Source organism: Pelobates fuscus, chromosome 5, assembly GCF_036172605.1.
Source record: "Pelobates fuscus isolate aPelFus1 chromosome 5, aPelFus1.pri, whole genome shotgun sequence".
Classification (NCBI taxonomy): domain Eukaryota; kingdom Metazoa; phylum Chordata; class Amphibia; order Anura; family Pelobatidae; genus Pelobates; species Pelobates fuscus.
In genome coordinates this window covers 655,260-680,411 of record NC_086321.1, presented here as the reverse complement: position 1 = coordinate 680,411, position 25,152 = coordinate 655,260, and the positions used below count along the sequence as shown (strand labels likewise).

Below are 25,152 nucleotides of genomic sequence, written 5' to 3'. Positions count from 1 at the left end.
CCAGGAGAATGCACTGCTCTGTGTCCCAGAGATGTGTACATTTACCAGGGAACACCAGGAGAATGCACTGCTCTGTGTCCCAGAGATGCGTACATCCACTAGAGAATGCACTGGTCTGTGTACCAGAGATGCATACATCCACTAGAAAATGCATTGGTCTGTGTCCCAGAGATGCGTACATACACTAGAGAACACCAGGAGAATGCACTGGACTGTGTCCCAGAGATGTGTACATTTACCAGGGAACACCAGGAGAATGCACTGCTCTGTGTCCCAGAGATGCGTACATGCACTAGAGAATGCACTGGTCTGTGTCCCAGAGATGCGTACATCCACTAGAAAATGCATTGGTCTGTGTCCCAGAGATGCGTACATACACTAGAGAACACCAGGAGAATGCACTGGACTGTGTCCCAGAGATGCGTGCATCCACTAGAGAACACCAGGAGAATGCACTGCTATGTGTCCCAGAGATGCGTGCATCCACTAGAGAATGCATTGGTCTGTGTCCCAGAGATGCGTACATCCACTAGAGAATGCATTGGTCTGTGCCCCAGAGATGCGTACATCCACAACAAAACACCAGGAGAATGCATTGGTCTGTGTCCCAGAGATGCGTACATCCAATAGAGAACACCAAGAGAATGCACTGCTCTGTGTCCGGAAGAATGCGTACATCTACCAGGGAATACCAGGAGAATGCACTGCTCTGTGCCCCGGAGATACGTACACCCACTGGAGAATGCACTGCTCTGTGCCCCGGAGATACGTACACCCACTGGAGAATGCACTGCTCTGTGCCCCGGAGATACGTACACCCACTGGAGAATGCACTGCTCTGTGCCCCGGAGATACGTACACCCACTGGAGAATGCACTGCTCTGTGCCCCGGAGATACGTACACCCACTGGAGAATGCACTGCTCTGTGCCCCGGAGATACGTACACCCACTGGAGAATGCACTGCTCTGTGCCCCGGAGATACGTACACCCACTGGAGAATGCACTGCTCTGTGCCCCAGAGATGCGTACATCCACCAGAGAACACCAGGACGAGGTCAAGGATGAGAAAGTAAAACAATTGATTAGGACAGATGACAATGACATTATGCTGAAAGGTAAAGCAATTTAGAGCTTGCTGATAATTATGTATTTCGGAAGCAATCCAAATCAGAGGAGAGGAGACTCAGAGAGCAATCCCAAATTCTGAGAATTAACCCAGTTACTGGGCAATGAGTGTAAACAGCCAGCACATTTCAGCACAGCCATTTCAATGCAAGAACATTTTATTTATTTTCTCCCTTAAGTTTATTTTCTAAATTATCTTTATTCCAGTTATCCACCGCTTAACTTTGTAATTAATGTAGTGACCCCAAGTTCTTACCATTTTCTTCTCTTCCGTGTTAGGTTACAAGACTTTGTGCTGCCGCAGAAAATACAGAAAGCTACTTCAAAACCTGAAACTTCAACAGGAGAAGCAAATCGCTCAGGAGGAGGCTGAGAGCGAACACAAGAGACAGGAAGCCCGTAAGTACCTAATTGTCATCAGTTTGTGGCAGTTGGTTGCAGGACGTAGCCCAATGAGCTTGTTTCCTTATTAAATGTTTGACTCCTATTTAGGGTCTGCCAACCGTCCAGTTCCCATTCCACGAAAACGAGCTCCCCCAGCTAAGCCTTGCTCTGTGTCAGAAGCCACCTCAACAGAGCCACCAGTACCACGTCCAAGGAGCCGTCTTATCGAGGTACATTGTGAAGTATGTCTGCAGAATTTGTGGAGTGAGAGGTGGCTTGCCAAGTGTGGGAGGAAGGCAAGACTTGCCGAGTGTGGGAGGAAGGCAAGACTTGCCGAGTGTGGGAGGAAGGCAAGACTTGCCGAGTGTGGGAGGAAGGCAAGACTTGCCGAGTGTGCAGAGGAAGGCAAGACCTGCCGAGTGTGCAGAGGAAGGCAGGACCTGCCGAGTGTGCAGAGGAAGGCAGGACCTGCCGAGTGTGCAGAGGAAGGCAGGACCTGCCGAGTGTGCAGAGGAAGGCAGGACCTGCCGAGTGTGCAGAGGAAGGCAGGACCTGCCGAGTGTGCAGAGGAAGGCAGGACCTGCCGAGTGTGCAGAGGAAGGCAGGACCTGCCGAGTGTGCAGAGGAAGGCAGGACCTGCCGAGTGTGCAGAGGAAGGCAGGACCTGCCGAGTGTGCAGAGGAAGGCAGGACCTGCCGAGTGTGCAGAGGAAGGCAGAACCTGCCGAGTGTGCAGAGGAAGGCAGGACCTGCCGAGTGTGCAGAGGAAGGCAAGACCTGCCGAGTGTGCAGAGGAAGGCAAGACCTGCCGAGTGTGCAGAGGAAGGCAAGACCTGCCGAGTGTGCAGAGGAAGGCAAGACCTGCCGAGTGTGCAGAGGAAGGCAAGACCTGCCGAGTGTGCAGAGGAAGGCAAGACCTGCCGAGTGTGCAGAGGAAGGCAAGACCTGCCGAGTGTGCAGAGGAAGGCAAGACCTGCCGAGTGTGCAGAGGAAGGCAAGACCTGCCGAGTGTGCAGAGGAAGGCAAGACCTGCCGAGTGTGCAGAGGAAGGCAAGACCTGCCGAGTGTGCAGAGGAAGGCAAGACCTGCCGAGTGTGCAGAGGAAGGCAAGACCTGCCGAGTGTGCAGAGGAAGGCAAGACCTGCCGAGTGTGCAGAGGAAGGCAAGACCTGCCGAGTGTGCAGAGGAAGGCAAGACCTGCCGAGTGTGCAGAGGAAGGCAAGACCTGCCGAGTGTGCAGAGGAAGGCAAGACCTGCCGAGTGTGCAGAGGAAGGCAGGAAGCATGGTTTGCAGAATGGGTATTGGAGACAAGTAGAAAGTGTGCAGATTGAATGAAGGAGAGAAATAGACTACAAAACATGGAAGGAGATGTTCTGCAAAATGTTGGAGGGATCTAGTGATAGTCTCTTGCATCAAGGATGGGGAAATGGTCTGCATTATGAAGAATAGAGAGAGAAATTATCTCGAGGCACAGTCAACTGTCTTTAACACGAGTTCAGCAGGTGACACTGCTGTGCCCTTTGGTCATGACATCGTTTTGCTTTTCGCGGCATGTGACTATGTGACCAGGAAAAATGTGCCCTCTTCCATATATTGTCTATATGCTCTTTAAGCAGAAATCTTCATGATGCTGAGGGTTTGCACATGGGAACAGAATAATATACGGTACTCATAATGTCTGGATAAATATATTGATCCATTTTTAGTTTGATAAATCGCACTTGGTTTCTTGTAGCTCTCTCCATTTGATAATCCGAAACCTGCTATTACTCGGGCTCGTCGCAATGCATCACAGGCAAAGGACGGAGAGAAGAAGATGATGCAGAGACGCAAAACTTTGCTCTGGTTCCGAGACACGCAAGCCCAGAAGGTGCTAACTGACGGAGAATACCCACCATGGCTGCATGGCATGATATCTCGCAGGTAACACACAAAGAAAACTTTACTGTATGACGCTCTGTGTGATAATACACCGTACCCTCTGATTATATAATGAATACACTCTGTATAACGCTCTGTGTGATAATACGCCGCGCCCTCTGAATATATAATGAATACACTCTGTATAACGCTCTGTGTGATAATACACCGTGCCCTCTGATTAAATAATGAATACCCTCTGTATAACGCTCTGTGTGATAATACACCGTACCCTCTGATTATATAATGAATACACTCTGTATAACTCTGTGATAATACACCGTACCCTCTGATTATATAATGAATACACTCTGTATAACGCTCTGTGTGATAATACACCGTACCCTCTGATTATATAATGAATACCCTCTGTATAACGCTCTGTGTGATAATACACCGTACCCTCTGATTATATAATGAATACACTCTGTATAACGCTCTGTGTGATAATACACTGTGCCCTCTGATTATATAATGAATACCCTCTGTATAACGCTCTGTGTGATAATACACCGTACCCTCTGATTATATAATGAATACCCTCTGTATAACGCTCTGTGTGATAATACACCGTACCCTCTGATTATATAATGAATACACTCTGTATAACTCTGTGATAATACACCGTACCCTCTAATTATGTAATAAGCACACTCTGTATAACGCTCGGTGTGATAATATACTGTATATCTGTTTACACAGTACAGATTACAGCACAATCTGCTCTGGTTGTAATTGTATCTTGTATTTTTTCTCTTCATTTAGGGAAGCTGAGAATTTATTGACTGAGAAGCATTTAGGCGATTTTCTTATTCGGATCAGCCAGAACCGCGCTGGATATATTCTGAGTTACAAGTTTGTGTCTTATAAAAAACGGATTAGTATATGATAATGTTTACCTGTCTCCAAATATGTGTATGTGGCTCTTTCTTTTTGTCTGATTTGGGTGATCGGTCTCCCTCCCAGTGTCATGAAATACTCACTGCAGACACCTCATGTCATGTGCATTTTGAATTGCAATTCCATGACTCAAACGCGCCCTGTGGCGGACACCCCAATGGGAAGAGGGGTTTCGCCGCCAGAGATGTTCTTTTCCCCCAATCCAAGTAGAGCTGCAATGATCCTAGAAGCGATGATCCTAAAACGTTGTGAAATAGCTGTTATCGTTGTTCCCTACAGACACGAGACGAGGCTCTGTGTTGAGGGTAAACTGGAACTGGTTTCATGGGAGCCACAGCTGGCCTTTTATGCAAGGGGTTTCTAGTGACACATTCCAGGGGCATTCCCCACTGGACCTGAGAGGGGACAGCAACATAAGCACACACATAATTCCATTACCTCTCAGGTCCAGGACAAGTATTGTATCCACGGATAGCCTGGCTCTGAGCACCCAACATATGTCGAAATCACTCAGATCCCACGAATGTATCCGAAATGCCACCGGGCTATAGTTTAGACCGACCGCATTCGAGGCACCTGCCCAAAATAGATCCTCGAAATTAGGCTGTGCAGTCAGTCTATTTCGGGAATATCAAACACATATATATATATATATATTTGTGGTTGGTTAATATCGTTATCGTGAAATACCTTGTGATTGGAATTAAGTCAGCATGGTGTGCCGGAACCGACGTAGGGGGTAGGCCTGTAAAAGAGGGCCCCCCGAATGGATTGTATAAGAGGGTGAGGTGGGTGGGGTGAACTGCGTGCGTTACGGCAAGGTAGGAAGGGCAGAGTAGCGTTTATATAGGAACGCTAACTCCTCCCACAAATACAGGCCTTCGGCCTTAAACTTGTGGTCGGTTAATATCGTTATCGTGAAATACCTTGTGATTGGAATTAAGTCTGCATGGTGTGCCGGAACTGACGTAGGGGGTAGGCCTGTAAAAGAGGGCAAAAGGAAATGCAAGAAAAACACACTTCTTGCAATATAATTATCCCGTAAGATTCGTTTGCCTTACCTCTTATCCGTTGTGGAATGTTTCTGTATAACGTAGCTGATTTCCAGTGAACCTAATTTATTATGTGTACCGGCATACTGCTACTGGATGTTGTACTTATTGAATGGATGTCCTAAATAGGAGTCGGGGTCCCAACCTAATCTAATGCAAGGAGTACGGTTGTAGAACCGCATTTAGAAGTAGTTAGGGGATTATTTAGTAGCTCAAGTGTCTTGATTGTCTGTTTTGGATGTTGGCGTGACATGGGGTAGTTTCTGTACCTTCTTAAATCTTCCTTGAGGAGACATAAACTGCCAGTCTGATTAGCTGTGATCGTGAAGTTACCCTCGGAACCCTTGGAAGGTTAAAGGCACAGAGGTTTAAGACCAGTTTTGTGTGGTACGGATGCTGTCTAGGGAGTCTGATACTGCCTGGAATTCCCATCTATGGATGTATGTTATTGTGGAGTGATGAACCAATTATTTATACCTTGATATCTTATGGTATGCATTTAAGAAGACGGGTATGGTTTGAAAGGCTTGTCAGAACGTGTTGTTGTATGTCTGATTGGTATAGTGCGATAGTGTTGTATGAAGGTTTGAATGAAAGGTGGCAAAAAATGTGGCATAATAGACTACAGTTTGAACGGTAAGCTTGTGGATGTTGTGTTCCACTGGAAGAATGTCACATCTCTGTTGTATGTATCTTTAGTGAAACCGAATAACGCTATAGGTGATAATTTGTTGTCGAGCCCCAATAGCCGACCGACCGGATGGGGACGTTGAAATGCGGATTATGCTCGGGTGATCGTCAGTTGGGTGAGGTGCGAGACCGAGTGTCTTGTAGTCAGTAATCCCTCAAATGCTGCAACCCAGGATAGTGGTTTCATCTGTACAAAAGATTGGGAGTTGGTCGGAACCAGGAGGGATGAACACAGAAACCCAATTCCGAGTTCTAATGACTACCCCCACCTGACCAGGTCTGCCTTGCCAGAGGATCTAATAGCACTATCTCTGTCAGGCAGATCTGGTAACGAGTGTAACAGTAAATTAATGAACTGCCCAGCTAGAGAGTGCGCATAGTGACGTACAAGAACCCGGCAATGATTGCAGGTCTTTCAATTTCAAGTTCCCTGCTGAAGGGACTTGTTTGTCTTCACGACTGCACACGATCTTACCCTCAGGAGACTTGACTGTATGGTACCGTAATTGGTATGAACCTATGACATGAAGCCTGTGAGAGAATTAGGCGGATGATATGAGGGAGTTAAGGCATAGGTTGCGACTGAATGAGGAGCAGGCAGATCAATGATGAGAAGTTGTTTATTAGAGTATTGCTGGTAGTTTACAGTACGTGATACGTGTCTAGCCAGGAGAATGGAACATCTAGGGTGCCTACTGGGAGTGACCCCCCACCCAACGTGGAACCCATGTGTAATGATTAAATCACCAAGTGCAGGACGGATGTGACTCATGCATGACGACAAAGCTTATTTCCCTCTACTCATGACCTTTGATATAATATATACGGGCAGATGGTTTTGACATGAGCCCCGAGGCATATGGCGCATACGTGAAGCAATTTGCAGTTGGTAGAACTACATATGCCTGTATTAAAATAAACACAAATTAGCGAGTACTCAGTGAGTGTACTTGGTGAGTACTCAAAACGTGAGGGGGGGTTAAAGGTGAAGCGGGGGGCCAACCCTGCGCGTTGGTGGGAGTAAATGTGTTTATGGACCCTATGGGAGGAGGGCCTGTCTGAGCCGGGCTGGTGCTCTCTAAGTTAGACAGTCTATTATTGAAGGACTGAAGCGTAGCCAGAATGGAGTTTAGGTTTCCTATAATGTCTGAGATTTCTCCTTGTGACCTGGTCCCCAACACAGAATTCTCAGTGTCCGGCTCAGTGGTTGCGCTAGGTATGGATGGTTCTTGTCTGATGTTGCCTTCTTGGGACATGCTGAAAAAGAATATCACAACAATGAACTGATTAATAACAATACGGCTGAGAAATGTAGAACTGGGGCGTGGGGCTCGAGGGTGAATGCGAGGCTCTAACTATGATTTGGGCCGAGGGGCGAATCTCCGTATTGAGATTGGGGGGTTGGCCTTGCGGGACCAGCTGCCTTGTACAGGCCAGCTCCTAACCCTAAATAGCCAGTTCTCTGACCCTAGACGGGGGCTTGATGAGGGGGTAATGTAACGTATTGGCGTATCGAGTCGTGATTGTGAAAGCAACCTTGAGGCCCCTATGTCAGAAAAAAGAGAAAAAGGAAGAAGACAGAAGAGGAAAGGAGCTGTGGTGGAGAGAGAGGAGAGATAGAAATTACGTTTAGTACCGTGTAGTTCTTAGAGACATAGCTGACAGTATTGTATACTTAGGTCCTGAGGGTGCTGAAAATTCCTCTGGTAGCTACTATATATCCCTGCAAGGAGATTTAGGAAGGCGTTGTGCCATGAAAGCATGATAGTACGTGGCGGAAAGTGGAAGGTGAAATGAGCAAGGTTTGTTAGAAACAGGATGATTGTTTAGAGATAGTGAGTTTAAATAAACGTACGACGTGTTGATGAGTAGAGCCGTGGCCTGTTGAGGCAAGGCGGGAATCAAGCCCCCGTGCTCTAATACCCCATTGTGTAAATGCATGGCCTTGTTGAGGCAGTTGATTAAAAATGTGAACGAATGTGTGTGCCTTATAGAGACAGGAGACAATAAAGAACCAGTAACTGTCTACTGGTAGAATGCCGTCCGAAACCTGAAATTAAGGTGCTGCTTTAGAAGGGAAATTATATCCTTTAGGTGGCCTCTAAATATATATTGTCTCCTCTTAATTAGTAGTATTAAATTACACCAATCAAGTAAATTAACTAACGTAAACAGATTTTTAGCAGTCAGTAATAGGCAACCTCCATATGAATTAGTGCAACATATAAGTGTAATGGAGATTGTTTGATTGCAAAGTGACAAACTTATTCGACTGAATCATCTGACAACAATGTTTTAATGTAATGAAGTGATAATGTTGGACAACGTAGGGGCATTCTTACCCGGGGGGGGGAGAGGGGGAGAGGGGGACACACTAAATGAACGGACGATAGACATTCCCCCTTCTTAGCAGGTAAGTTATATAGCTTATCAGTTCAGTTGTGTACTTACATACACATAATTAATTACCAGAATAGTACATTAATAGAATGGACAATGTTGTTAAAGATTCACACAACCTAGCCGGATGGAACAGTAAATGCACGATATAATATATAGGATGGAATACTGGAAAGGAACTGGGTATAGCAGGTGTGACGAGTGTCCGTTTGTTTAGCATTAGTAATTCCCCTATATGGTGATCCTTAAAATTATTGTGTTTAAAGCGTGATAGTATTGATGGAGGGAAAATGGTGAAGGAATGAAAGGTGTTAAAGGAGTTCAGGACGTTTATTGCGAGATATAGAGTTGATGATAACGTATGACGAGTAGTCGAGTGAAGCCGTAGCCTGATGAGGCAAGGCGAGAAATCAAGCCCCCGTATGTTAATAACCCCTCATGGTGTTGCGTGGCCTTGTAGAGGCAGTGAATAGCGATGTGAATTCAGATTAATTAGGTACAGATCACGTATTTGGGTAGATGCTAGCACACCCGCTTGAACAGGTACTGCAGACTGATGTACCATGTACAAAAGAAATCAGAAAGACATAATGCCAATATGAGCGTAATTTGGTATACATAAGAAAATTCTGAATGATTGACCATAATTACGTATTATTGACCCACATTAGGACTACTTAACACTCTCTCTGTGACTAGAGCCAACACCACATTAATTATTTTTTTTAACGTAATTAATAGATTTCCTTACGTAATTCAACATAACATGCCATAGATACATATCCTGCTTGCGCCGGTGTAACCCCCTATAACAACAGTGTTTAACAGGCTTTATGTAGTTAGCCTTTTTTTTTTTTTTTTCTTTTTTTTTTTTTTTTTAGTAGATGGCAGTGTCGATGCATGTAACTTGTATAGGACTTTGAACATTGATTTAGCCGAACGAGATGCTTGGATTTTTTAGAACTGATAGGTGAGAGTAATTTGTATATGAGAAGCCCATACGGCTACTGTGTTGAGTGAATGAAATTTGGTTTGTTTGACCGCGTGCGTGCCTATTGATTCGTGAGTTATTTTGTTTATGTGCGAGTTACATATTGAAGTGTATTATTATGTTCGTGTGTATGTGACACCCGTTCGGTGGTTAGCGCATTCGCATGTGTGTTCGTTTTTTGTTTCTCAAAAAAAAGTGTGCTGAGCTGTTTAAAAAAAACAAGGTGTAGATAGGATTTGGTAACGGGACTGCCTTAAGTGGACCTTCCATGGAGCGCAGCACTATATAAAGTAATTTAAAAGATCATCAACATCCTCCTTATCCCCTAGGTAAATATGTCTCTATTTAAGTCAAAGCACAAGAATGACAAAAACCTTACAGTAATAACCTTACAATTATAGGACAACTCATTTTACAATTACAGAGTATGCATAATAATGGTCAGTTGGAAAGCAAATGTTTTATGTTTCTATATATGAACTTGTAAGGAGAACCAGCCTCTAACTAACTAAAAACTGAGCTTCTACTTCTAAATTACACACATAATAAAAAATGGCAAGCTCTGTTTGTTGACTTGAGGGAACCAAATTAGATGAGTATGAGACTGGCTTATGACTAAGGAGATGCAGGAATCAATACGTACATTGAACTAATTGCAGTAGGGGAAGCACCTTTGACATAAAAAATTAGTGGGGAGAGAAAAACGTACAACATGATTGCGAATTGTTGAACGGCAAATAGCCCTCCCGAACGGAGGAGCGGTAGTACGGAGAGGACGCCGAGACCGGAAGTTCAGCTGTCACGGAAGCGAGGTGAACTGCGTGCGTTACAGCAAGGTAGGAAGGGGGGAGTAGCGTTTGTATAGGAACGCTAACTCCTCCCACAAATACAGGCCTTCTGCCTTAAACATATATAAATCAGAGTTTGTGAATACATTTCCAGAGTATCTGTAGTTCGAATACTGTTTTTACCGAATGCCACTTTGTTCGGATAATTAGAGCCGAACATATTGGCGTATGGAAGTCTTAGCGGTGTTCGCGCCAGCGAGTGTCTGATTTTAGTTCCATACACTCGATGACCAAACACCGCTGGCTGTGTTTGTGTTCCAAGATGGCCGACATCACGCGATTCGAACATACGAACGACGACCACCCAACCGCTGCGGTTACAGAGGTGTTAGCAAGGTTAATGGGGTCAACGAGTGGCACACTCCACACCTGTGTGGTCGGTCTGTAAATTATTAGGTATTCAAACGGGGCACAGTTGAAATATGTAGTGGATGTATTTCACCGAACAAACAGGCAAATGGAACAAAGAGCTGTAAAATCCAGGGGCAGGGAAGTCTGTCACACACCCCTTTTAAGATGGTCTCGCTGCAGATATTGCAATAAAGATGGGGAGTTTGGGTGACTAGGTTTGTGTTTCTTGCTTTTTGCGTGATTTGCCATGTCTCAGCAGTTATTAAGTAATTTAGCGGTTCTCACTGAGTTAGGCATGCAGTGTATGTGGTTAGTTGTGTGTTGTGACAAACGCCCTTGGGTCTGGTCGTTTGCCACAAGCTCCTGGATGAGCCTGCTTGCCATTATGGGCCATGCAAAATTCACTGAAAAAGGCTCTGTTTGTGTGATTTGGGACTATGGCTCCTGACTGATAACTCTTCTGCAACTGTCACTAGTCTAATACTATCCTTACCTTTTTTGTGTAATTTTACCCCACTCCCTCTAGCATGTAAGATCATTGAGCATGGCCCTCAACCCCTCTGTTCCTGTGTGTCCAACTTGTCTGGTTACAACTACATGTCTGTTCATACACCCATTGTAAAGCGCTGCGGATTTTCATGGCGCTATATAAATATCATAATAATAATAATGTTGTTCGGGAACCGAACAACCACACGAACCAGAGACCACCCGGGAGCTTGTTAAGCCCAATTGACTCTTTGTAGCAAGTTCCACCGCAGTGTTCTAATTGTTCGTCTGGGTGGACGCATTTCGTAGGAACGACCACGAGGTGGCAGCCATCTTATGCCCACGAACAAAGGCAGCGGTGTTTGGGCATCAATCTTCTGGAACTAAAATCTGACACAGAAACTCCTGAACACCGCTGGACTTCCATCATCGCCTGCGTTCGGTTCTATATGACTCATAAGGGCACTGTTTGGTGGAAAGGTGAACAAGCTCCAGGGTAGAACTATGAATTCTGTTCGGTAGTTTGTTTTTAAACTACCAAACTTGACCGACCGTTAGCACGGATTTCATGGAACTGTTTTCGGCATAGGACCATGTAGACCAGGCTTCCTTAAGTCCTGGCCCTCCATATGTTGCTGAACTCTAACTCCCATTTGTTACGGTTGCCCCAGGCTAGCTGAGGGTTGGACCGTAGAAAGAATGCTCCTAGCGCTCACCAAGGACCATCAGCACCGTAGACACCATTTGTACTGCAGACCCCACGAACCGCTGCTGCTTGGTTGGGGTCTCGCCGTCTCCTATCCACCCTGGACCTACGACAAGGCACTTGGTTCCAATGAGGGAACGTCTCTTCCTCCCAGAGAGCAAAGCAGGATCAGGAACAAGATTCGTGGGGTAGAGGAAAGCTGGGTTGTGTAGAATGCTCCCTGTATTCGGTATTCTGTAACTCCCGAACGTATTCGTCTAGGTGAACTGGAACGGGCCGTAGGTCCATGGTGACCGGTGTTCGTGGGAGTGCCTGGCTGAAATGAGTTCCAGGCACTTGACTACCTCGTCCCGCTGCCAGCATTCAGGAGACAAGACGGCCGCCATCCATTGTCCCAACCACATGCGTTCGGATGTACGAGATGGCACCCAGTGGAGCATTCTATTATATTTTGTTTGCGGTTTTCGTACAAGATACATAAAGTTCCATGTTGTAATTGGTTTCTCGCGTGGTCTCGGTTCGGGATCCAAACAAACTAGACTAAATAACCAACAGCACAAATCCAAACAGCCAAAAGGAGCTGACGGGGTATTCCTTGACAAGAGGTAGTCGGTGTATGTCCCCAGCGGTGGTGTGAGTTACAGGGAGAGGAGACAGTCAGTCTCTCTCCCCAGCGGCAAAGTGCGATTCAGGGAAAGGAGATGGTCGGTCTTCCTACCCAGCAGCAAAGTGTAACCCCAGCAGAAGAGCTGGCATCGGGACAAAGGACCACTGGCCTTTGCCCCCAAATTGCAGCAACGCTGTAAATTGAGAGTGAGGAGGACAGCCTTTTGGTGATGGTGGAGTACACCACCGCCCCAGCTGAAGCGCTGGCATCTGGACAGAGTGCCACTTGCCTCTGCCCAAACCCACTGGTAGCCCACGAGCCTGAGGAATGAGATATAGCTGGCCCTGAGGAAGAGTGGATACCCGGGCAAAGCACCGCTAACCTCAGCCCTTTTCCACAAGCACTGGGGGATCTCTATCCAGTATAGGTGGATGGGACGATGGTCTCTACCTGTGGTCTTTGGGGAGGCTGGACAGTGAGCTTCGATCCTCAACCCAATGTCAGAGGGGGCCCTGCCTGCCTTCCCTCCAACGACTTAGAGAGATACATTGAGACAGGACAGTGGACACACATCACCAGCGGCAGGTATATGCTTCAGTAGATGCAGAGGTCAGCTGGGTGAGTGCTCCTCTTGCATCGGTAATTTGTGTTGGGTACCGATTTGGTGATGGCCTTGGTGGGCTAGATATACTGACTAACTTCGGAGTGAACTCCCCTGTATTGGTATCTTTCCGAAGGGGGAGAAATATACCGGAAACTATCCTGGACTAAAGACACAGGGTTCCAGATTTGCTATTCGGGTGTGTGGGTGTCACGGTAGACCCCTGAGAGTGGAGTCATATGGGGATAGATTTGAGTTTGGGAAGGGGGCATGGCAGATCCCCCTTGCTTATTAGGGGACCAGGAAGCCCAGTCTGGGAAGCCGGCTCAGACCAGACATCCATGGAATGTTTCTCTACGAGGGCTCCATGTGCCCGACAGGGACAAACTTACAAACTATGTGGAACTTTGTTGAGAAGTCTGCCAGGATGGATGGCCTTTTTGGGACATGTTACCCGACTAACTCAGGCACAGACCGATTGGAGGTCTATATTTGGGTCCCCAGATTCATCTTGTGTTTTGGTCACTGTTGTGGAACATACTGCTTCTTTAGACTGTTTTACTTTTTATATGTTTAGGTGTTATTTTACCCCGAACCTGTGGCGGAATAGCCACCTGTTCGTGAATCTCCCTTCTCTTTTACATGTGTTTCCCCTGCAATTTTGTTCATTGTTCCCGCTCCCCGTTCAGGAATGCTTCCCTGAAAGTAATTAATTCACCTCCCAGATACCTCATTTAGAATGTTAGGTTAGAATGTTCACACTTTGCAACATAAGTGTCAAAAACGCAAGGGAAACAATTGATGAGTGTTCTACTGGGTGGCCGCCGCCAGGGGAGCATTCGTGGATGTTTCCTGACTCGTTCGTCTCCTGAACAAGGACCTCCCCAGTGCCAGATTAGAACGTTCACACCAATTAATCAGAACATTCGCACTCGCAACATAAGTGTAAAACCGCAAGGGAAGTAATTCATGAGTGCTCCCCTGGGTGGCTGCCATTCGTATAGACTAACGCCAGCCAGGGGAAGCATTCATACCCCGAAAGGACATGCTTGCCTTGTCTGGGTTTCACACTGGGACCTCGTGAACTGGGGCTAGTCGATGAAAGGACCGTTGTGAGGGTCCCAGAGATTGGTGTGCGTACATTTGGGGCTCTGGCGAGTTTAGCCGGCTTTCCTGAGCTTGAGGGACAAAGAGACCAGCTCTTTTCCTGTGGGCGGGCTTTTCTGTGCCTAGGAGACAAATGGATGGTCCCTTTTTCCCAAACCTGGACTCCCAGGCACAGAGGCTCCTGTGAAGAAGACCCTCTGGGGTGGGAAACCCTGTGTTTTTAGTGGCGGGCTTTGGGGACAAAGGGAACAGAGTCCCCTTCCTGCGCTGGGACCCCAGGGAGTGGGATGTGACCCTGTATATGTGTGTGGTAAATCCCTTGCATGGGGATATGCATAAAAGCAGAGTGTGGAATGGGTCTCTTTGTTATTTAAATGGTTCCTGACCAGCTGAAGGAATGGAATTAGTGGAGGTAACGGGTCGGGTTACCCACGGTCCGCTACAGAACCCAGCAGTGAACCTTCACATCAGTGAACATAAGTGTGAGACCGCAAGGGAAATTATTAATGAATGCTTCCCCTGGGTGGCCGCCATTTCGTGTAACCGAATACACATGGTTGACATAAGAATGGCTGCCATTTTGTCTCCCAAACGTGGACAGTGGTAATTGGTCGTCGATTGCCTGGAACTCTTTTCGGCTATGCACTCGTACGAACTCCGGCAGAGATTATACCGCTGCCCATCCCACTTCCCAACCAGCTATTCAAACAACGTTTGGGAGATGGGAACTACCGACTGGGGGAGCATTCATAGTTACATAGCTGAAACGAGACTTGCGTCCATCGAGTTCAGCCTTCCTCCTATTTGTTTTTTGCTGTTGATCCAAAAGAAGGCAAAAAAAACATTTTGCAACAAGCTGGGTGTTACGGACCGTTTCAGCATAAAAGGGGAAAAATCCGTTTAGGCGATAATCCCCTTTTCACAAAAAGGCACAGCTACTGTAAAAGCACCAAAACTCACGAATTGGATATAGGTGAATGCACCAAACTCCCGAACTGCATACAAGGGAATAAGGTAGCACTCCAAACTCCCGAACTGGAACCTCACGAATAGCTGCTAGCAGACGAACAGGAAAAGCAGACATCAGCTTACACTCCTAGCAATCAATCTTCCAGCAGCATACAGTGAATCCCCCCAAGAACGAGACAAGGCTCCGTGTTGAGGGTCAAGCAGTGGTCTGTTTATTGAGGGCTACCTGCCCCTGTATTTATGCAGGTCTCCCACCTGGTGGACACTCCCCTAGGGGACCAGATGGAAGACTGTAACAGCAGACAGACATGTATCATTTTCGTACACACAGCCACAATACTTTCCCACCATGCATCTTGGTTTCCTCCTCTCTGTCCTGGAGATAATTAATGAAGTAATTCAATTATCTCCCAGGACAAAGGCCAGACTCCATTATGCACATGGTGGCACAGAAACAGACTATCACTTTAAAATACATACAGACACATTTTATACATAAAACACAGACATGTAACATATCCCCAGATAGCTCAGGTCTGGGTGCACGTTATTAGGTGAATGGCACCCAGACCACCCGAATACAGTTTAATTGCCATGGAGCCAAAGTCTTTAATTATACGAACAGGCTCCATGGCAGGCTATCTGGGTTACTACAGTTCACATAAAAACATAAAATACCGAATTTCCCTGCATTCACCAAATTCATACGAATGAGAACCAGGGGCTGGAGGTTCAGCGGTGCCTGCACGTAAAAGTGTCCAATTTTGGTGCATGAAAGCCGGGCAGACAAGCGCTGGCTGCCCGGGGAGCTCCAGAACACCGCCACCTAGCGGCCGCTAAGTGTAACAGCGGCCACACAGTTAACAAGCAATTAAGCTGCGGTTAACCGCAGCTTCAGGGAGGTAAATAGGAGGCACACTCCAGCTTCTGGGTGGCCAATTAACAACGCCGGCCGGCTTCCCACGGCTCTGGGGAGGTTGGTGAACGGCTGTTTGTTCGGTAGATGAAATCAACCGAACTGCTGTGTAGAAAGGGAGAAATAAATCCTTCTGCACAGTAAAATTAACCCTTTAGCTGCCGGTCCATAGTCCAGAGGCAGCAGGCGGGCAACCAGGCTCCTCCAATGCAATGTGGCGAGATTGGTTTCGTCACATCTCTCCCCATTTCCAAAAAGACTAACAGGGTACCTGACCTCCTGCCGGTCAGTGCCCTTGTTAGTCCAGCAACCCACCCACAAAGCAGAAAAAACAATATAGCCCACCCACAATAAATGGTTACTACACCTGGGTAGAGGAGAAATTTGTCCATGTCCAGGTGCCTCACCACGGCTGTGTGGGGGACTGGTAGGCTGCCTTGGTGGGTTGCTGAGTGGGCAGAGACCAGCGGTACTCTGTCCTGGTGCCAGCACTACCACCGGAGTAGTCTGGTTGGAGCCTGGTTGCTGGAGACGGACTGTCTCCCCCTTAGTTGCATAGCTCTGCTGCGGAATGGGGAGACCGGCTGTCTCCCCCTTGGATACACAGCTCTGTCATGGGGGGCTAGGACCGACCATCCCTACCCCCTGTGTGGTAAGTGCAGAGACCACGGTCCCATCTGCACCGGTGGGGGGCTTATAGTCTCCCCCTGGTACATTAAACTGCCGCTGGGGAGAGGGGGTAACAAGCTCCTCTCCCGATAGAACACTCTTCCCATTGATGATCCGCTGCTGGGAGAGGTGGTAACAATCTCCTCTCCCATACATACTTCCAGTTTTTGCGGAGGGAGACCGACTGTCTCTCCTCCCAATACAGAGTCCTGCTGCTGGGGAAAGGAGACTGGGCTCTCTATTCCCTGCTGGATACTCTGCCGCTGGGGACTGGAGACTGGGCTCCCGATTCCCAACAAATAACACTGCCGCTGGAGAATGGAGACTGGGCTCCCAATTCCCGAAAAATCACGCAGCCGCTGGGGAGGGAGGACACTGCTCTCCTCTCCCTGTACTTCACATTGCCCTCCTGGCATATCACTCTGCTGCTGGGTGGCAGGAACAACTACCTCTGCCCCCTGTAACTCAGCCTGCCGCTGGGGAGGGAGGAGGCTGCTCTCCTCTCCCTGCACTTCACATTGCCCTCCTGGCATATCACTCTGCTGCTGGGGGGCAGGAACAACTACCTCTGCCCCCTGTAACTCAGCCTGCCGCTGGGGAGGGAGGACACTGCTCTCCTCTCCCTGCACTTTACACTGCCGCTAGGGAATGGAGACTGGGCTCCCAATTCCCTGCAGGACCGGTGGAGAGACCTCGGTCCCATCTCCACTGGCCACCTGGGGTTCTTCCCAGTAAAACTGTACCATCTCGTCCCCTCTGAATGGGTCTGGCTCTGGGTCTGTCCTGCTGCTCTCCTGCTGAGCCTTCTCATAATATTGGAACAGCTGCTGGTAGCCCTGTTCTAGCTCCATCTCCCGGGTCACCAGGTGGACCAGGTCTTGCTCAATTTCATGAGTGTCATCCCAGTCATACCTGCTCTCCCTCCACCCCAAGAGATCACTGAACCGGTCTTGTGTAGGGCTCCCAAATTCAAGCTCTGAAAAGGACCCCCATAACAAGCCAGGACCATCAAACTCCTCTCCCTCTGGCTTGTCATGCTCGGCTGTCCAGGGCAGGTACTGTGCAACATACCACCAAAGCGCCTGGTAGGCATCCTCCAGCCACATCTCCTGCCATACCCGGAGCTCCAATTCTTTTACCCATTCCTCCCTGGGCTGCTCTCCCAGGAAGGGCATCCGCAGGGCTAGTCGCTTCTGCAAACGCTGTATTCCACAATGCCCAGTGCCTGGTACCAGATGCCTCTACGGACTGCATCTCGGTCCTCCATGGCACCCTCATCGAACTCCACTGCTGGTTCCATGCTGGTGCTGTCAGGGTCGCTGTACTCAGACATGCGTTGCCCTCAAATTGTAAAATCCAGAGCAATGGTGTCTCCTGTAGCTGTCCTTCTGGCTGTAGGAACGATCCCGCCGCTTGCCACCAATTGTTACGGACCGTTTCAGCATAAAAGGGGAAAAATCCGTTTAGGCGATAATCCCCTTTTCACAAAAAGGCACAGCTACTGTAAAAGCACCAAAACTCACGAATTGGATATAGGTGAATGCACCAAACTCCCGAACTGCATACAAGGGAATAAGGTAGCACTCCAAACTCCCGAACTGGAACCTCACAAATTGCTGCTAGCAGACGAACAGGAAAAGCTCCCAAGCGGCTTACACTCCTAGCAATCAATCTTCCAGCAGCATACAGTGAATCCCCCCAAGAACGAGACTAGGCTCCGTGTTGAGGGTCAAGCAGTGGTCTGTTTATTCAGGGCTACCTGCCCCTGTATTTATGCAGGTCTCCCACCTGGTGGACACTCCCCTAGGGGACTAGATGGAAGACTGAAACAGCAGACAGACATGTATCATTTTCGTACACACAGCCACAATACTTTCCCACCATGCATCTTGGTTTCCTCCTCTCTGTCCTGGAGATAATTAATGAAGTCATTCAATTATCTCCCAGGACAAAGGCCAGACTCCATTATGCACATGGTGACACAGAAACAGACTATCACTTTAAAATACATACAGACACATTTTATACATAAAACACAGACATGTAACATATCCCCAGATAGCTCAGGTCTGGGTGCACATTTTTAGGTGAATGGCACCCAGACCACACAAATACATTTTAATTGCCATGGAGCCAAAGTCTTTAATTATACGAACAGGCTCCATGGCAGGCTATCTGGGTTACTACAGTTCACATAAAACATAAACTACCGATTTTCCCTGCATTCACCAAATTCATACGAATGAGAACCAGGGGGCTGGAGGTTCAGCGGTGCCTGCACGTAAAAGTGTCCGATTTTGGTGCATGAAAGCCGGGCAGACAAGCGCTGGCTGCCCGGGGAGCTCCAGAACACCGCCACCTAGCGGCCGCTAAGTGTAACAGCGGCCACACAGTTAACAAGCAATTAAGCTGCGGTTAACCGCAGCTTCAGGGAGGTAAATTGGCAGCACACTCCAACTTCTGGGTGGCCAATTAACAACGCCGGCCGGCTTCCCACGGCTCTGGGGAGGTTGGTGAACGGCTGTTTGTTCGGTAGATGAAATCTACCGAACTGCTGTGCAGAAAGGGAGAAAGAAATCCTTCTGCACAGTAAAATTAACCCTTTAGCTGCCGGTCCAGAGGCAGCAGGCGGGCAACCAGGCTCCTCCAATGCAATGTGGCGAGATTGGTTTCGTCACACTGGGAAAAAAATATCTTCTTGACCCCAGAATGGCATTCAGATTTATCCTTGGATCAAGCAGTTATTACCGTACATTGGAAGATTATATCCGTGAATATTCTGTTTTTGCAAGTATGCATCTAGTAGCTGTTTGAACATCTGTATGGACTCTGATAAAACCACTTCTTCAGGCAGAGAATTCCACATCCTTATTGTTCTTACAGTAAAAAAACCTTTCCTTTGCCTTAGACGAAATCTTCTTTCTTCCAGTCTAAACGCATGACCTCGTGTCCTATGTAAAGTCCGGTTTGTGAATACAATGGTTTGTATTGGCCCCGAATATATTTGTATAATGTTATCATATCCCCTCTCAGGCAACGTTTTTATAAACTAAATAGGTTTAAATTTGTTAACATTCACTCCCTGAAACTAAGGGAATACGGTGTTCGCACAGGAACCCGCGAACTGATACCGGCTGGGACACCTATTCCTTTGGAACGGTTTTCGGCTTTCACCTCATGGCCGGCCAGTCAGAACTTCACCCCGATGGTGATTCCATTCTACCGAACGGATCTGAGTGCTGTTTAGCCATGTTGGGTGACGAGACCAGGGCTATCCTGGGATAAAACTCTTGTGGGGTTCCTGTTCATATTGGGGGTACTTATAGGGGATTGTATAATATTTTTTATATTTTCCTGTAACTGAGAAATAATTGAGTTATAGCTTTATGACTCCATTATCTCTTAGACATAGAGAGTCCTGGGGGAAAATAAACTTGTAATTTTGCTATAGAGACCCCATGCTAGGGGTCAGTGCATAAATGTAGTGTGTGGCCAAATAAAAATTCTGTGTGATCAATTGTGTCTCTCTGCTGGTGTTAATAATTTAGCAATTCTTACTGTGTTAGACAGTGTGTGTGATTAGTTGTCTGCCTGCTGGTATTAAGTACATTAGCAATTCTTACTGTGTTAGACATTCAGTGTGTGATCAGTTGTGTGTCTCTGCAGGTGTTATTTAGCAATTCTTACTGTGTTAGACATTCAGTGTGTGATCAGTTGTGTGTCTCTGCAGGTATTAAGTAATTTAGCAGTTTTTACTGCAGTTTCTGGAATTTTGTGTCTGTCTGCAGGTGTTCTTGTTCCTAACAATATGTGATTGGCAGTTTGTTTGATCAATCCTCACTCTGAAAGCTTTTATGATCGCTTAAATCTCTTGGTATTGGCCATGTCCTCTCTATCTGTGTCAAGGGACACTTTGTCTGTGACAGTCTCTTTGCAGACATTGTGTGAAGAAAACACGGTTTGTTATCAGTTGTATGTGTGTCTCAGTGGACAGTCTGTTTGCAGACATTACGTAATATCTTTCACATGTAGTTGTGTCTCTCTCTCTTTCTTTCAGGGGACAGTCTCACTGCAGACATTATATGATCGACGTGCAGTCTAATGGCTGTTATGTCATCATAGGAGAGAACATTGCTCACAGTACCCTGAATGCGTTAGTGCAATATCATCAACAGACTGGCATCCTGCCATACGGTGAAACCCTGGGTGGGCCCTGTAACAAGGTACTGGCTTTAGAGTATACTATCTGCAGGACAATAATGAATTATTACTTATTCGGTATACAGTTTAAGAAACGGTTCTTCTTATAAATAAAAAAATGTTTTAAAATAGAATTAATATTACAATGTACAATTTCTTAGAAGTTTACCCTGGAGAAGCCGGTAATTGCGGGATTTCACACTGGAGAAGCTGGTTATTGGGGGACATCATCCTTGAGAAGCTGGTTATTGGGGGACATCATCCTTGAGAAGCTGGTTATTGGGGGACATCATCCTTGAGAAGCTGGTTATTGGGGGACATTCTCCTTGAGAAGCTGGTTATTGGGGGGGACATCATCCTTGAGAAGCTGGTTATTGGGGGGGACATCATCCTTGAGAAGCTGGTTATTGGGGGGGACATCATCCTTGAGAAGCTGGTTATTGGGGGGGACATCATCCTTGAGAAGCTGGTTATTGGGGGACATTCTCCTTGAGAAGCTGGTTATTGGGGGGGACATCATCCTTGAGAAGCTGGTTATTGGGGGGAACATCATCCTTGAGAAGATGGTTATTGGGGTGGGCATCATCCTTGAGAAGCTGGTTATTGGGGGGGACATCATCCTTGAGAAGCTGGTTATTGGGGGGGACATCATCCTTGAGAAGCTGGTTATTGGGGGGACATCATCCTTGAGAAGCTGGTTATTGGGGGGACATCATCCTTGAGAAGCTGGTTATTGGGGGGGGGGCATCATCCTTGAGAAGCTGGTTATTGGGGGGGACATCATCCTTGAGAAGCTGGTTATTGGGGGGGACATCATCCTTGAGAAGCTGGTTATTATGGATTATCACACTGGAGAAGCTGGTTATTAGGAGAGATTACACTGGAGAAGCTGGTTATTAGGAGAGATTACACCGGAGAAGCTAGTTATTAGGAGAGATCACACTGGAGAAGCTAGATATTGGGGGATATCACACTGGCGCACGATATCTTATGGCACCGTTATAGAAATGTATGGAGGAACGTTGGTCCGTGATGAAGTAACGGATAATAAATATCCTTAAAAAATAAAAAAAGCTTTATAATAAATTAGCCAATGAACACAGTACCAGCGACCTAACATCAACAAATAAGTAGCAAGAAACAAGGAGAGGTGGTAAACCTGTTAATAAATTCAAAGTTAATAAATAAAGAGTAGATACAAAAGGACAGTAGTAGAATTGAATATAGACAGCCTCTCTCCCTTGTAATCACCCTGACGAAGGTGCAAGTAGGTTAGCACCGAAACGCGCGTCTGGTTCTTCTCAGCTATGGGGGCTTGATTCACTTCACGTTGTTTTTTACACTATTGGCTATTTTTCTACTTGTTATCCATGACTTAATTTAGTCGTTTTTTTTTATACTCCCTTTTTTTTTTCTCCTTATGCCTATCTAGTTAGATTACAAGGGAGAGAGGCTGTCTATATTCAATTCTACTACTGTCTCTTTGTATCTACTCTTTATTTATTAACTTTGAATTTATTAACAGGTTTACCACCACTCCTTGTTTCTTGCTACTTATTTGTTGATGGTAGGTCGCTGGTACTGTGTTCATTGGCTAATATTTATAATAAAACTTTTTTATTTTTTAAGGATATTTATTATCCCTTGCTTTACCACGGACCAACGTTCCTCCATACATTTCTTATTGATACTGTTGTCTTTCCAGGTAGCTATTCTCTACATTTCATGTGAGATGTGCAATTTGTATTTTTTCATATAGACCCAATGGTCCTGATAGTCCTGCTGGACCCTTCAGATGTCTGCTTCTTAAATTTAGTGAGTTCGTTCCTAGATTTCAACAATTCTTCCTTTTTGTTGTAGCTTAAAGGGACACTGTAGTCACCCAGACCACATCAGCTAATTGAAGTGGCCTGGGTAGAGTGTCCCTTTTGCATTGCAGCACTAAGTCTGCCTCCAGTGGCTGTCTACCACACAGCCACTAGAGGGCTTCCTGCATTAAAATGGACCTTTGGTCCGGTATCTGACGCTGGAAAGTCCTCACACTCTGCATGAGGACATTCAGCGTCAGATTGTTCCCCCATTGATTCAATGCACATTAGCAGCTGCTCATCGCGGGCCCTCAGAAGGGGCGGAGCATCGACCCAGCACCAATGCAAATCGGTGCTTGGATAAGATAATAAAGGGCTTTTAACCCTTTATTTACATGTGGGGGGTGACATGAGGGAGGGGAGGCAGAGGGAGCTATAGTGCCACAAATACAGTTTTGTATTCCTGGCATGTATAGCATCCAATTTAAAGCCCATTCGATGATAATAAAAATGCATGCTCAGTTTCCAGATGAAGAATCTTTTGATTTACTTCCACCGGATCAGACACCATCAGACCCAAAGAGAAAAAGCATTCGTAATATCCTACAAGCAGGGATTATTCTGCTGAACACCTGTTACCCCTGAGCTGGTTATAGCTCATGTAAATGTGAGTGTAATACATCTTATTATTTTATTGCCACGTATCTTATACACTCTGCACGATTGGTCCTTTCCCTTTGTGTTTTCCATATCACGAGAGGATCTGAAGTATCAAAGAAAGAGGGAACACTCTACCAGTGGAACGTGTGGAACAGACATTTTATTTTCCTATATATATTGGGACTAATTTTATTATTTATATATTTTATTCTGTTTTATTTTGGCGCAGCCTCTTTCTCTTTTTGTTGTACATTCTCACTCCAGAGGGTAAGAGGGTTACCCTCTTTAAGGTTGCTGCCTACCTATTATATTATTAGCGCTAACCTATTTTCTACTTCTTATGTGTGCTACGACTGTATAATACTACATATGTTGCTCAGCTATGTCGACTGAGTACAGCAATACCCCCGTATGAACCTTTGCCAGGTATATGTGGATGTTGAATGGGCACATTTGAGACGCAGCCATTCAGTTTTTTTCTAACTTTTAAGTTTTACGCTGTGTCCATGTTCCATTTTGGAGTAGTTTAGATGGTTGGTTATTGAAACTTCCCCACAAACACATACTTTTTATTAAAGAATACACCCTGGGGTAATTCAAAAGGCATATTTTAAACCTTAGCATGGAATCATATTTTCTCTAGTTTGTTCCAGGTGTAGTGGTAATGAGCATTTTTAAATGTATTTTTTACTTTTCTAAACTTTTTTTACTTTTTAAAACTAGTTTTTTGCTTATTAATTTTTTTAAACTTTTCTAAACTTTCTTAAAACTTTTTAAAGATGTAAAATTTTTATAAGCTTCGTTTTTTTTACCGTTAACCCCTAACCATAGGCGTGCGCACAGGGTGGGCACACCCTAATCCCTGCAGCACGCCTATGGATTGAGACCGGCAGGGGAGATCTCAGGATCTCCCCTGTCGGCTAATGCAGAGCCGGCGCTATCCAAACGCCGACTCTGCTCTAAGCCTCCATGGGCTGGTGGGGAGATCAAAGATCTATCTCACAGGCCCACAGCAGCACGGAGGGAGCTAGGAGAGGACCCGAGGAGCTCTATCCAGCAGCTCCGCCGGGTTCCTCTCGCTAGATCTGAGCATTGCCGCAGCAATGCTCTGATCTCGCACGAGTGAACTCTAGCCCCGCAGACTACCAAGGATGCCAGCAGCACGGTCTCCCCTCCCTACATATGGTAAGAAGGGAGGGGGGATATTAACTGATCTGCGCTCACCTCCATCATCACCCATACAAACAGCACCCTCACAGCACACTAACAGCGCACACACACACACACAAAGCAGTGTGTGTGTGTGTATGTATATATATATATATATATTTGTGTACGGCACATACCGAGGACGTACGGAACAATAATAATTGAAGCAGAAGTAGTAAGAGCAAAGTCAGTTGAGGTGTGCCGGAACTGACGTGAGGTTAGACCTGTAAAAGAGGGCCCACCTAGGTGATATGAGAATAAATAGAGGGTGCGGTGGGAGGGTCACTTCCGAGATCGTCGACGACAGGTAAGCAGGGGCTCACTGGGTTTAAATAGGGATGACAGTGCCTCCCACAATTACAGGCCAAGCCTTCTATTTGTGTACGGCACATACCGAGGACGTACGGAACAATAATAATTGAAGCAGAAGTAGTAAGAGCAAAGTCAGTTGAGGTGTGCCGAAACTGACGTGAGGTTAGACCTGTAAAAGAGGGCAAAAATATAAGAAGCGATTCTTAAAAGACAGATACATTTATAAAGCAGAACAT

At 46.4% G+C, this 25,152-nt stretch overlaps 1 protein-coding gene across 1 annotated transcript in view; it reads left to right on the top strand.

Moving 5' to 3' along the window:
- The window catches only part of LOC134610515 (myosin-IIIb-like), a 301,018-nt gene that overhangs the window by 265,119 nt on the left and 10,747 nt on the right, over positions 1-25,152 (top strand). The window contains exons 23-27 of the mRNA XM_063453481.1: positions 1,407-1,526; positions 1,620-1,741; positions 3,247-3,434; positions 4,197-4,286; positions 20,785-20,950. Of these exons, the coding sequence (XP_063309551.1) occupies positions 1,407-1,526; positions 1,620-1,741; positions 3,247-3,434; positions 4,197-4,286; positions 20,785-20,950 (686 nt within the window). The remainder of the gene's footprint in view (positions 1-1,406; positions 1,527-1,619; positions 1,742-3,246; positions 3,435-4,196; positions 4,287-20,784; positions 20,951-25,152) is intronic.